At 41.8% G+C, this 14,734-nt stretch overlaps 1 protein-coding gene across 3 annotated transcripts in view; it reads left to right on the top strand.

The window, feature by feature from the left end:
- Positions 1-14,734, top strand: part of Bbs4 (Bardet-Biedl syndrome 4) — a 32,739-nt gene that overhangs the window by 16,325 nt on the left and 1,680 nt on the right. For 2 of the 3 annotated variants that reach the window (XM_021206898.2, XM_029543017.1), the window contains 9 exons: positions 2,861-2,914; positions 5,315-5,442; positions 8,270-8,324; positions 10,030-10,098; positions 11,071-11,223; positions 11,321-11,492; positions 13,206-13,275; positions 13,899-14,040; positions 14,477-14,678. In XM_021206898.2, coding sequence (XP_021062557.1) covers positions 2,861-2,914; positions 5,315-5,442; positions 8,270-8,324; positions 10,030-10,098; positions 11,071-11,223; positions 11,321-11,492; positions 13,206-13,275; positions 13,899-14,040; positions 14,477-14,678 — 1,045 coding nt within the window. The remainder of the gene's footprint in view (positions 1-2,860; positions 2,915-5,314; positions 5,443-8,269; positions 8,325-10,029; positions 10,099-11,070; positions 11,224-11,320; positions 11,493-13,205; positions 13,276-13,898; positions 14,041-14,476; positions 14,679-14,734) is intronic. The other variant, XM_029543016.1, reaches the window with a different exon arrangement.

Here is a 14,734-nt window from a genome sequence, read left to right as displayed (position 1 = left end):
AATCATGATATTCTAGGCTGTAAATGAACATTTTAGAATCAGAAACACAAAGTTAGTAACTGAAACCAGAGATGGTCGGCAGTGAATTGAGGATGGAGCTCAGGAAGGGCAGAAGAGAAAACAGGCAGGGTGTAGATAAGTCAGGAGGGCTGGGCAAAGGGGAGGTGAGTCATGGCTGCTTCTCCATGTAGTCAGAAGAGCTGTCTGTGGGGTACCTAATAAATGACCCCAGCAAACCTCTTCTCTCTACTTCCTTGTACTCATCATGATAGTCCCCAGTCTGGCTCTAACAAGGAACTAATAATCCTGCATGCCATTGTCTTGATTTCTGAAACAGCTTTAACCAGGGAAAAGTTCCACTAACAACAAATGAGAAATCTGAGGCTTTGGATGGAATGACGTGTGGAAAGGCACACCTCAAGGAAGAAGAGACTGGACTGCAGCTGCTGTCCAGGACTGCCACCTGTAGACTGAGATCTTTCCAGGAGAGATGGATTTGTCCACCTTGTTCTGTTTCCCTTTGCATACTTGGCTGTGCTGTTAGCTGGTTAAGGCACGCATACTGGTGCTTTCTTTTAGGTGTCACCTACTGCGGTGATTATCAGGGCTGAGTTAGGGATTAGTGTATGTGGAGAGCATTAAAGGGCCAGGAAGGTGGTGAAATGGAATATATACAAGTTTTGGAGACAGGCTTGAATTGAAGGCACAGTTCTTGGTAATGTAGACATTATATTTCTATTGTAGTTTAAGAAAAAAATAATTTTAGAATGTGAGACCTTCATGAGACAGAGACTAGTTTTTAGGGTTGCTTTTTTCAGGTGGGATAATAGTATTATAAGTTTAAAACAACTTTTTCAAAGACATATTTATTTGTGTGTATGAGTGTTCTGGCTACATGTATGTCTGTGTGCCTACATGTGTAAAGTGCTTGTGAGGACAGAAGAGGGCGTTGGATCTCTTGGAAGTGAGGTTACATGTGGTTGGTTGTGAGTCACCTTGTGCGTGCTTTGAACTGAACCCAGTGGAAGAGCAGCCCGTGCTCTTACGTGCTGAGCCATCTCTAGCCCTGAATTTTTTTTAGAGATCATGTCTTTGAGAAACATGTACTGAAATACTTATGAGTGAAATGTTATATTATTTGGATCGGATGGTGTTAGGTGCATGATTCTGTGATGCTGTTTACATCCATACATAGTTAGATACAAAACTAAAGAAAGAAAGGCATCCCAGCACTGGCACTTTCTGTGTTAGGTAAACTAGCTTCTCCGAGCTTTGGTTTCCTATAAAACTGGAAAAACTATACTGATGCTGCAAATTTCTTAGAGAATTAAAGTAAGGAATATGACAGCGACAGGCATCAAGTGTATTGCATAATGTGTTCTATCACTGATTGTTTCGTTGTTCGAGGAGATGTGGAACACATTAAATTAGCTTCTCTAAGCTCTGTGGTCCGCTCCTGAGACAGGGCTGCATCCCTGCCACTTACAGGTGCTTGGCCCTCTCGCCTTCCAGGAACACCCTCCTTACTCCTGGTTTCTTTTTCTTTTTTTTTTTTTTTTAAATATTTATTTATTTATTATATGTAAGTACAGTGTAGCTGTCTTCAGCCACTCCAGAAGAGGGAGTCAGATTTCGTTACGGATGGTTGTGAGCCACCATGTAGTTGCTGGGATTTGAACTCAGGACCTTTGGAAGAGCAGTCGGCGCTCTTAACCGCTGAGCCATCTCACCAGCCCCCTGGTTTCTTTTCTAAAGCTGCTAATAAAGTCAGTTTATTACAAAGGAATTCCAGAGACTTGACTACACTTAGGCCAGAAGATATATGTCAGTCTTACAGTAAACTAGAATTAGAAAGTTACCAGCAGCCGAGATGTTACTGTGGATTGTTGATTCATCTTTCTTTTCCGCAGGTCAGAGGTTAGCAAACTTTTTTTTGTAAAGGACTATTTAGTATGTAGTTATTAAATGTATTTAGAGTCTTACAGCTTTTTACACTGCTAGAGATACTTAGCTGTGTACTTCTGGTTCTAGTGTAGAAAAGCCATAGGAAGGAACTTTACAAAGAAGGATGAGTTTGTCCTCTGCCCTCTGCTATGGATTTCATCAGATTAGTGTCAGAGATACACACTTATGACAGTGGCTCCAGGTGCTCCTGGTCCCTGAATCACTAGGGAAGGTACTACTTGTTGTCACTGGCCAGACCTCCTTCTAATCGAGATTCTTATAGAAAAGGCCCAGGTATCCAGAAGTAGGGAAACAGGATTTCCTTAATCGTGGAGCTCCCAGCTTGCAGTGCACGCAGCAGGGGCTATAGGGAGTTTTCTCCTTAGAAAAGGACACAATGTTTGGATCCTAGGCTGCTGTGAAAGAAAACTGGTCAGGGGAGAGAAGCATGGACCGTAAAGAATGACTTCGATCTCGGAAGGGTCTGCCTGTTCTTTTTGCATTTTATAATTTATGTGTCTAGGTGTCTTTATCTTCATGAATATCTGTGCACCTCATATATGTCTGTTGCTTGGAGGCCAGGAAAGGGCATGAGATATCTTGAAACTGGAGTTAGAGATAGGCTGTGAGTTGCTATGTGGGTGCTATGACACAAAACTCAGGTCCTCTGCAAAAGTAGCCACTGCTCTTAACTGCAGAGCCGTCACTCCAACATACATTTTATAGTTTTAGTTTAAAAAAATATACTTAGGAATTTTTTTGGTACAATCACAAGTATTTATGAACACAAAAAACCCTTGACTGTAATGCATGTTTCAAAGGGCACCCCTTGCTGAACAATTACTGTCTGCAGGCTGCTGTGCCCCAGTGCTTGCAGTTACTAACACCTAACCGCTCTGCTTTCTTTTGCACGTAGGAGATCTGCCATAACCTGGGAGTGTGCTACACTTACCTAAAGCAGTTCAACAAGGTAATTCATAGAAGTGGTGATGGTGGCTGACTGGAATTAACTGTGGTTCATTCGTCACAGAAGAGCCACTGCCCATTGTGTATTGGCTTCTGCAGAGCTTTGGGAGTAAAACTTGCCTTTTATAGTTATTGCCGTATCAATGTCTGTCATCACTCATTTTTTCCTATTTTTGATTAAAAAAAAAGAATTGGGGGATTATTGTAGAATGTAAGTGGCAGTCCAGTTGCTTTCGCCACTTTTCTTTCTCTCTACCTCCTGTTAAAATGGTTTATTATAGAAACTAATGTCAATAAGACACTTATCCAAAAGTAGGTCACTGTGGCATACTGCTGTAATTTCACCAACCAAGGGGCTAAGGGCAAGAGGATCTGAGTTTGAGACCAGCCTGGAGCTAGGGAGACACTGTTTCAAAGAAACACACACACACACACACACACACACACACACACACACACACACACACTCCCTTAAGATGTCCATGACCATAAGAATCATGTTATGATTTGACAACAACTGATTTTCGTTTTGTTTGTTTTGATTTGTTTTTTGTTTGTTTGTTTTTCTTTTTTGTTTTTTTTTTTTTTTTTTTTTTTGAGACAGGGTTCTCTGTGTAGCCCTGGCTGTATTGGAACACTCTTTGTAGACCAAGCTGACCTCGATCTCAGAAATCTGCCTGCCTCTGCCTCCCGAGTGCTGGGATTAAAATGGAGAGCCACCACACCTGGCCTTCATTTTTGCTTTTAAGGTCAGTGAAAATGAATTTAAATGCATTGAATTTTGTTTTATGATGAGACTTTTTTTCTGATGTGAGTGTATATTTTACTCTGAACTCTGTGCTCTAAATAAGACTTTGCTATCAGACAAAGCATGTTTTAACTTACTTTGGTGCTCAGATTAAGAAACAGATAACTAGATTGTTCCCCCCCCCCCCTTTGGTGGGGAGGAGTGGAGATTTTGAGACAAGGTTCTTTTGCTAGTAGGTATCTTTTCCTAGTTGTAACTGTCCTGGAACTAGCTCTGCAGACCAGGCTGGTCTTGAACTCCTAGCCTGCCTGCCTCTGCCTCCCGAGTGCTGGCATTAAGAGTGTGTCACCACTGCCTGGCCTTTTGTTTTTGTTTTTGTTTTTGTTTTTGTTTTTAGTTAAAACTTTGACATTTTTTATTATGGGTGTTTTGCCTGCATGCATTTCTGTGCACCACATGTGTGTCTAGTCCCTTTGGAGGCTAGGCCATCAGCTCCTCCAGAACTAGAATTAGAGATGGGTGAGCCACCAACTGGGTGTTGAGAATTAAGCCATGTTTCCAGTCTTAGATAGTCTTAACTGATGAACAGATGATTTTTGAGATTCTGAAGGTAGGGATGGTGATGAGGGAGGTTTCCTTTATAACCTAGGACTGTGAGCTTTGTTCTTTCTCTGCTGCCATAAAGACTGACTGTCACTGATATCAATCTAACAAGGCTAACTCTGACATCTTTTTGCAAGATCATGGTATAACCTAGTCTATCTCTCAGAGCTATGAAAAATTATCTGCATTTTAACAATGGTGTAAGAATTATTTTTTGGTAAGACATAAAATATATATTCAGGGGGACACAAAAGGTTTCTTGATGAATCTAGTTTTATATAGATGATTAAATTTTTCTCTTCAGAGAACAGTTTGACCAGGCACATTCCTGCTAGAGTAGTATAGTTAAGTCAGAGGAGAGGCAGGATTAGACTTTAGTCCTCTACTGAGGTAAAAAGTTGTATTTAGCTTTATTATAAAATTCAGCAGGCTAAACAATTACAAGTCCCGGCATTTATAGAAGCCCTTGTTGAGTCAGTGAATGAACAAAAGCCTTTTTGTTTATCTACTAAGATGTAGGCTCCTTCAGAGCAAAAGTTATTTATGTTTATTCTTTGTTGTATGGTGTTGGAGATTGAAGCCAGGGCCTCATGCGGCAATCCCAGCCATAGCCTTATTTTTTTGTTAACTCTAGTATACCATCTAGACCAGCAGGCATTCAATAAGTACTTGTTGAATACGTAAATAAGAACAACTTTTGTGTTCATTTGTTTTCATATTGTCAAGAAAAACAGGTTCAGCATGGCTAAGGTTGTACAGGTAGTCAGGGGTATAGGTGGGATCAAGTCTGGGATGGTATTATATACTGCACTGTGATGTCCCTTTGGGGCTATAAAGTTTAAGTCATAGCTGTAAATGTCAAACAGAAAACATGCATGAAGTTGATCATCTTATATGAATTCAACAAAGCTAGCTGGGCTAGCTTAGGTTGTGAAAGCTACTTTCTCAGACACGATGTTCCCAAATAAGTACATCAAAGCTCTGTATTCATATTCTCCATTGTCCTACAGTGGTATTGATCTGGTTATCTTCACTCCATTAAACTTTAATTAGGCACAAGACCATCTGCACAGTGCCCTCCAGCTTAACAAGCATGACTTGACTTACATAATGCTGGGGAAGATCCATTTACTGCAGGGAGACCTGGATAAAGCCATCGAGATCTACAAGAAAGCAGTGGAGTAAGTGTCTTTTTCTCTTAGACGTCAACCAGCGTATCCACCCTTTTAACATTGCAGCATGAAGTTATCATCTACAAAGTTCATGCTCAAGAACAGAACAATTGGATAACAAAACTTTGTACACACACACACACACACACACACACACACGCCATGATGTTTTCGGTAAGTTTGCCATTTTATGTTGGGACAGATTGACAGCTATGCTGGAATGTATGCAGCCCACAGGCCACAGGTTGACATGCCTGCTGAAGCAATGAGACATGAGACACTGAGAACTGATAGTTTCTTCCTTCTGTAACAGTGTCTGCTCTAGGCTAGCTGCTTCAAAGGCCACCTGCTGGGATTTAGTTCCTTACATGGGTTTTTTCCACCTTCAAGCTGAGTAACATGTTCCAGGCCATATTGAAGGAAGATGACACTGGAAACTAAATATGAAGTAAGCATCTCTAGTTTCAGATAACTCTAAACCTAGGGTTTTACCTGCACACATACTTGCTGCTTATAGCCTACAGTTTGAAATGAGGAGGAAACATCTGCAACAGAAGTAGACAGACATGCGCTCAGGAGGGGCTTGGGTCTGAGCGATCTGAGTTCAATACTTTATAGCAGAGCCTCTGTTCCTGGAGGTAATATTAGGGACAGAAATCCCCTAGCTCAGAAACAGACACTTGGTTTTATTAGCCTGAGACCGATATATCTTGTGTTACTTTGGTTTCTTATGCTGAGGATAGAACCTTACTCGTGCTTAACTGTGCACAAGTGCTACACTGAGCTGCACTCCAGCCCCAATATCATGAGTTCGGCTACTGCTCTTTCTTTAAAAAATAACATTAGGGTAGTCTAACCTGTTGATAATGAATGGCCGAATTTCCCATCCCAAGTTTCCTCTCTAGGGACACATGAAATTTTTGTTTTTTTTCTGTGTAGTGTCATCTTGTTTCACTTATTTGAGGCAGGATCTCAGCATGTAGCCTTGGCTGCCTACAATTCACTATGTAGACTAGGGTGGCCAGGAACATACAGAGGCCCACCTACCTCTGCACCTGGCTTGTTTCTTTTAAATAGGACAGCTGTAGTAAAATGTTCAGGTGCCGTGTTCAGTCACAGAATAGAATATATGTGACTCACGGACTAAGACTCTGAACTGCTATAGAGTACTTGTCACTTAGCTTTGTCCACTACAGGGCGAGCTTCCTGCCTACTCAGTCATAGCACTGCTTTCTACATTTTCTATAACCACATTTTGTGACAAATTTCCTAGGTTTGTTGGTAAGCTACAGCGATATCCATCATCAAAAGATCAGACTTATGTGGACAGGTAGGAAGGAACCGTGAAACAAGTCAAGAGTTCCTGCGATACGAGAGTAAGCCTGTTCCTGACACTTGTCCTGGACAAGGTGGCATTTTAGTGCACATGAACTCCAGTGAGGGTGACTTGAATCACTCATCTTCCCAAAGGAGAAAACAGGACAGTTGAGTATTTGAGAAGGAGTGTTGGCAGGGGAACAGATACTGATGGAATGTGAAGAGTGGGGCGCACAAGTTCATTATGTGGTTTGGAAAATAGTATGTTCAAAGTGGATACTTATTATAGAAAAGTAAGACAAAAATACTCACTTGTACTGAGAAAGTTGTTTGCCAGCTCAGGCCCAGGTCAGGCTTTGACTATGTAAGTTCTGGACTTCCTCCAGGTAACAAGCAGGAACAGTACTTGGCTCTTTGATGCTTTACTGGTGAAACTAATGATCCTGGGCTCAGATGGTCTCAACTCTGTTGCTTTGGCTTTTTGATAAAGACAAGCATCCATGAAAGACTGAAAAGGCAGTTAATAGGCCAGTGTTTACTCCCAAGATCCAGTATCTAAGTCTTTCCATGGGCTGATGATGTATGCCTTCTTTGTTTAGTTTTGCAATTTAGTATGGTGCTTTAATTTGGAGAACACATTGTCAGGGGCCTCAGAGTCCTAAATGACATAGGAAGTAGGCTGCCTACTATTATTAGCACAGGGAAAGTGACAGAATTCTTAGCAGAGAGACTAGCATAACTATATCCTGACTGGATTGGCTTAAAATTTCATTATTGGGCTAGAGAGATGGCTCAGCAGTTAAGAGCGCTGACTGCTCTTCCAGAGGTCCTGAGTTCAATTCCCAACAACCACATGGTGGCTCACAATCATCTATAATGGGATCCAATGCCCTCTTCTGGTGTGTCCGAAGACAGCTACAATGTACTCACATAAATAAATGAGTAAATCTTGTTTTAAGATTTATTATTATACATAAGTACACTGTAGCCGACTTCAGACGAACCAGAAGAGGGCGTCAGATCTCATTATGGGTGGTTGTAAGCCACCATGTTGTTGCTGGGATTTGAACTCAGGACCTTTGGAAGGGCAGCCAGTGCTCTTAACCGCTGAGCCATCTTTCCAGCCCAAGTAAATCTTTTTTTTGTTTGTTTGGTTTTTTTTGTTTTTTTTTTTTTTTTGTTCCAAGTAAATCTTAAAAAAAATTTTTTTTTTCGTTATTTTCAGTGTGAAGAATCATTCCACACAGTTCTTTTTTTAAGGTTGCTGTTGGTCCAAAAGAAGGGCTCTGAAAAAAAGAGTCTAGATTCTAAGTCCCATTTCCTTCTGCTGAGCAGATCGTCCCCGTCTCCAGGGTTGAGATGATCTGCTTTTGAAGGAGACTACCAAACTGCCCTTAGAAGTTTACAGGGAAAAGAAAGAGGTTTAAGAAAGGGTTCTGGGTGTTGGGAGTGAGGCAGATGGCTCTACAAGTCTGTGTCTCATAACCATGGGTTCCTTGTGAGCATCTCTTTGTTACAGGTTCTCGCCAGAAAATACAGAACTTCTTACAACTTTAGGATTGCTCTACTTACAGGTAATGAAAACTGTTTTTTCATATATTGGTGTTAGAAATGCTTTAGGTTTGTGTCTATGGTGGTTTCCTTCACTTTTCTACTTGGCACATTGTATTAACAGTCACAGTACACACAGGAACCTTGGTTTGTTTTATATACTCATTGCTAAGAGAAATTAACATTTGCACCCAAGTTGTAATCTCTTTCATCCTCACATCTTTTATCTTCTGCAATAGGGAAAGAATATATATGAGAGACTGCTCTCTGGTTTGGGGGAAAGGAGGAGAGCTGATACATGTCCTACTCTTTGGGACACTGGGGCCGAGACTGTTTGTTGGTTCTGTAGGTGAGAGCAGGAAGGGGTAGATTTTTAGAGGAAACATTCCCTTCCCTTCACATGGCTAAGTGTGGGTGGGACTCTCTCTACTCAGGGTGGCCTGAGCACCTGAGGCTTCAGGTCTCTGAGCTCTCTTACCCTGCCCAGCCCACAGTCTTGCTGTTCAGCTGTTATGCCTCTGAAGTAGCTTCTATAACTATTGCTTAAGAAGAACCTAGAGTTTAACTCTGGGTCATCTGGGCTTTGGCTTATGGTGAGGAGGCGCAACAGAACAGACCCTGTCAGGACGCAGTAATATCAAATCAGCATGAGTGTTTCTGAAAAAAAAAAAAAAATTATTTATTTTTTTTGGTGGCTGAAGATACTTTAACTTCATCAGGAGAAAAAGGAACAAAAATAAGAAAATCACAAACATGGAGATTTGTGTTTTATTTGGTATACCTACTTTATTTTTATTATCACTGCTATTTTCTTTTTTTTTATGGTTTGGTATAAAATTTATTCAAAAATTGATTTAGTTTAAACTGATATACCATTAAAATTTTTAAAAAAGATATTTAAAAAAATATTTTAATAACACATTTTATTTACATTTCAAATGTTATCCCCTTTGCTGGTTTCCCCTCCGAAAACCCCCATCCCATTCTCCTTCCCCCTGCTCACTTAACTCACCCACTCCCGCTTCCCTGTCCTGGCATTCCCCTACATTGGGGCATCACACCTTCACAGGACCAAGGGCCTCTCCTCTCATTGAAGTCCCACAAGGTCACCTTTGCTACATATATAGCTAGAGCCATGAGTCCCTCTATGTGTACTCTTTGGTTGGTGGTCCCTGGGAGCTCTGGGGGTACTGGTTGGTTCATATTGTTGTTCCTCCTATGGGGCTGCAAACCCCTTCAGCTCCTTGGGTTCTTTCTCTAGCTTCTCCATTGGGGACCCTGTGCACAGTCCAATGGATGACTGTGAGCATCCACTTCTGTATTTGTCCAGCACTGGCAGAGCCTCTCAGGAGACACTTGTTGGCATCCACAATAGTGTCTGGGTTTGGTAACTGTATATGGGATGGATCCCCAGGTGGGATAGTCTCTGGATGGCCTTTCCTTCAGTTTCTGCTCCAAACTTTGCTTCTGTATCTCCTCCCATGGGTATTTTGATTCCCTTTCTAAGTAGGACCGAAGTATCCACACTGTGGTCTTCCTTCTTGAGCTTCATGTGATCTGTGAATTGTATCCTTGGTATTCGGAACTTCTGGGCATTACTACTATTTTCAAGGGTTGGGGTATGGGTGTTCAAAAGAACTTTACAAATGACTGTATGTTTCCATGGGCCAGATTTGTGAACTGACATCTCCCTGCTGAGGTAAATTTTTTGGTTTGCTTTCTTTCAAGCTTGGTGTGTACCAGAAGGCATTTGAACATCTTGGGAATGCATTGACCTATGACCCTGCCAACTACAAGGTACTGCAGGCTATGGTGGTCCCATGACCCCTAGAGATGGTCAGACCCTAGAAACAGGATAACTTTCTCATTTTAAATATGTAAGAAGGTAACTTTGTGTGCATGCATATTAGTGCTGGTGAAGAAAGCCAGAGCTTTGTGCATGCCAGGCAAGCAGACTACCCTGTCTCAGAAGTCACCTTTAGTCACAGTTCTTATTTCTAAAAGGTAGTTCTAATTGAAGCTACTGTAAAGTGTTAACAGCCAGCTTCTTCAAAAGTGGTCCACTTATGATAATAGGATTGTTAATCTTTGCTGCAGGTAAAGCTAGAGTGCCCTTAGAGTTTATGTTACTCGAGAGTTTAGCCAGGCTTCCACAACAACTGTTGAAGGATTCTTGATCCTAATGAAGTCACATAACTTCCATATGTGACATGAGGGTGAGAAAATCAAGTGAATGAATGTTACTGAGGGAGATGCAACCAGATATGGTTTAAACACAAACTCGATCATTGAGGAAGTCAGTAGCCTGGCTCTGTTGTCTTGGCACCTTTCCTTAAAGAAATGATAGTGCTGGACAGATAAAAACTAAAGGCAACTCTCACTGCATCCTGAGCCAGAAAGCTGAGTATTAAATAGCCACAGGCAGGTGTATGTGAGGTGCCTGGAGCATTCAGTGTACAAAGTAGAGCAGGCAAATGGCAACAGTTATTAGAATACTAAATTCCCTAGCTACAAGTAGAAAACAAATGGAGCTAGATGGAGCCAGTGACATGGTTTTTTTTTTGTTGTTGTTTTTGTTTTTTTATGTTGTGAGATTCCAAAGACATTCCTTAGGAGTCCTTGCCCTAGTGGCTTGGGTCTATTTATGTACCTGGAAGTTGTTCTTGGTCACGTCTGTCTGATGAGCTTACTGTGTACACTCAGGAGACTCTCATGGGCTTGGGCTTCTGGGTAACTGTAGTACTAAGTTTACATGCACTGTGATTTCAGGCCATCTTGGCAGCAGGCAGCATGATGCAGACTCATGGGGACTTTGATGTTGCCCTTACCAAATACAGAGTTGTAGCTTGTGCTATTCCAGAAAGTCCTCCACTTTGGAATAACATTGGAATGTGTTTCTTTGGCAAGAAGAAATACGTGGCAGTAAGTGTTCCTTGGAGTCCTTGTTCATACCCATCCATGTGGTTACTGGGTCTACTGAGCTCACCTTGCCCTGGGCTGAGCGCTCCTGTTTCTGCAGGCTATCAGCTGCCTGAAACGAGCCAATTACTTGGCACCCTTCGATTGGAAGATTCTATACAACCTGGGCCTTGTCCATTTGACTATGCAGCAGTATGCGTCAGCATTCCATTTTCTCAGTGCAGCCATCAACTTCCAGCCAAAGATGGGGGAACTCTACATGCTCTTAGCTGGTAAGGAACATTTATATAGACACTTATTCTTCTGAGTTATGATGATGGAAAAGTGAATTAGGATTATAGGTTAGTAGCTAAATGCCCTAAAGAGGAATTTGAACTCAGAGTCTCAACAGGTTAAATCAAAATCATCCATATCCACCTTTTTTTTTCTTTTTTTGGAGACAGGGTCTCACTGTATGGTTCTTGCTGGCCTCAGTGATTGAACTCAGTGATTGCCTCCCTGCCTCTGCCTCTGCCTCTGCCTCTGCCTCTGCCTCTGGAGTGCTGGAATTAAAGGTGTACACCACATTTTATCTTTTTTTAAAAAAATAATTTAAATTTTATTTTTAATTATGTATATGTCTGTATGTGGGTTTATGCACAGAAGAGGACATTGAGTTCTTTGGAACTAGAGTTTCAGACAGCTGTGAGCTACCTAGTGTGGATGTTCTCAGAACCACCCTTGGGTCTTCTGCAAGGACACCAAGTGCTCTTAATACTGAAGCATCTTTATGGTCCCACACAGTCATCCCCCCCCCCCCCCCCAGAGCTGAGGACCAAACCCAGGGCCTTGTGCTAGCTAGGCAAGTGCTCTACCACTGAGCTGAATCCCCAACCCCCACAGTTCCCTCTTTAACAGTTTTTTCCTATTGGTATCCTTTTTTTTTTTTTCTTGTTGTTTGGTGGTGGTGGTGGTGGTGGAGGAGGAGGAGGAGATTGACCCCTGGACCCTGCACATAGCTAGGCAAACACTCTACCACTGAGCTACACTAACAACCCTCATACTTATTGAATGCAATTGATTTGAGCTCAGCAGTATAATTAAGAATCTGGGTGTGAAGTGGAATTCGGCCTCCACTGCTAATTCTAATTGTGTGTACTCATGGTCACAGTTGAAGTGAGGATTGCATGAGTAAAGATAATGAATATTAAACCTTTGAGTTTTGTCATGGTTAGTAAACCATGTCTTTTAAAAACAAAACAAAACATTATAGCACAGTGCACATATGGAGGACAGAAGACAAGAGGGAGAAGTTTTTCTCTTTCCATTATATGGGTTCCAGGGTCCAACTTAGGCCACTGGGCAACAAACATCCTTTCTCACTGAGCCATCCCACTGATCCCATCATTATTTTTATATCATTCTATTCCTAAATTCCATCTATGCTATGCAAAGTAAAACTAAGTTGGGCAGAGGTAGATCATATCTATAGTCTTACAAGATACAGGTTGGAAAATAATGAATTGGGGGATAGCCTGAGCTACATTAGTGAGACCCTGACACTGTCTCAGAAAATACAACAAAAATAATTTTAAAGTACTAACTAATCCTTTTAGGGAATATTTTCTTCACAATACAAACTTAGAAACTTTTCCCATATCCTCATTGGTAGTGGTTTTCTGGTGTGTATTTTGGTCGTTACTGTGGTGTTTTCAATTTATGAGAGAAAGGTCAAAAGCAACTAAATGGTGACTGTTTGGAGAGCACCAGAATACAAAGCTAGCTCAAGTTCCAGTGAGGTACAAAGCCTTACTTTAAGGTAAGGGACCTTACTGCTTACGTTACGGCAAAAGCATCAGTTCTAATCTGACAGAGCAGACAGAGCCAGCCTCCACATGGTCCTGCAGGGTGAGGGATCAAGCTGAGGGATGAAAAGGCTGATTTTGAGAGCAGTCTAGATTATTTTTGCTATCTAAAATGAGTTCTCCTGATTTTCTCTGTGGCAGTGGCTCTGACCAACCTGGAAGATATAGAAAATGCCAGAAGAGCTTATGTAGAAGCTGTCCGCCTGGACAAGTAAGCATTCTGTTCTATGGATCTACTACCAAAGACTGCCTGCCATAGGATTAATGCTGCCAGAGTCATCTTAGCTACCGTGGCATAAATGTGGAAGGTTGTGGTTCTTAAGCAAGCAGAGCTTAGCAAGAATTAAAAAGCCTAGAGAGAAAAAAAAAAAAAAAAAAAAAAAATTAAAAAGCCTGAGAAACACTTCCAGTTCTGAGCTTAGTAATCAGGAATCCAAAGAAAGGAAAGAGCTGGCAGCACTGTCTTGGGTTGCTGATAAACTGTGGGCTAACTATATTAGCTGGTGGAACTCTGGGCTCAGCTTAATCAAAGATAACTAAGGTTCTTGGGGTGATGGTATGGGTATTCCACCAGAATTTGCTACACAGCTGGTCTGGGATTTTTTGTTGTTGTTGTTCTGCCCTTCCCTGGGTGGCTTTGTTGGTTCCAGACTCAGTCCATATACTACTTTGCTCCTTGGGCAGTTAGTTCCTTGACCCTGTGGGTCACATAGCATTTTGCTGTATAATAAATGGGGACAACCACTAGTTTTTGTTTGTGGACATCATATAATGAGAAGGATCTTCAAATAACTATTATTGCAGAGTCCCAGACTCCCTGTCTCTCTGCCACAGGTGTAACCCTTTAGTAAACCTGAACTATGCTGTGCTGCTGTATAACCAGGGTGAGAAGAAAAGTGCCCTGGCTCAGTACCAGGAGATGGAGAAGAAGGTCAACTTTCTCAAGGATAACAGTCCTCTGGAATTTGACTCTGAGGTATGCCTTTTATTAGCTCCTACACATCATTAAGCAAGCTGTTAACAGATACCAAAGGTACCATAAGCTGATGTTTCTTTGGGCTTCATGTTGATTGCAGCGTGAATTCACCAATTAGTCTGAGACAGCCTTTGCTAGAAGAAAGTAACAAAATAGTTCAGGCTTAATAAGTTATGTTTTCATTAATATAGCAGGCCAGTGATGCTTCAAACTTGACTTGTTCCATTTTGAGATCCTGTAAAGATGCCTCTTGACATCCCATAAGCTTGTAATCCTAGCACTTGAAAATGATTTCCTTGTTTTAAGTACTCCTCCTTCAATTGCTAGTACCAGCAGGCACTGGTTCAGTTAGTGGTCTTGGGTGAAAGGCCCAAGAAGGCTGACTTGGCTCAGCTGGTCTTATCAGTAGCTTTTTTTTCCCTCATGTGGGCACAAGATGGTAGAGATGGCTCAGAAGTTGGGAGCTGCCCTTCAGGTGGGAGAGGCACTGGTCTGGACCAAACCAGTCAAAGATGCCAAGTCAAAGCACCGGACCAATTCAGGCAGCAAGCCTGCTACTCTCCAGCAGCCTCTGGGTTCCATTCAAGCTCTAGGACAGGCAATGTCTTCAGCAGCTGCATACAGGAAGATCCTTTCAGGTAAGAGACTACATAAAACGCAGAAGACTTAGTGGGGATAAGATACCTCTACCAGC

The sequence above is a fragment of the Mus pahari genome, chromosome 10 (assembly GCF_900095145.1).
Source record: "Mus pahari chromosome 10, PAHARI_EIJ_v1.1, whole genome shotgun sequence".
Taxonomy (NCBI): Eukaryota; Metazoa; Chordata; class Mammalia; order Rodentia; family Muridae; genus Mus; species Mus pahari.
The sequence above is the reverse complement of the archived record's forward strand: the minus strand, read 5'-3'. Positions and strand labels throughout refer to the sequence as shown.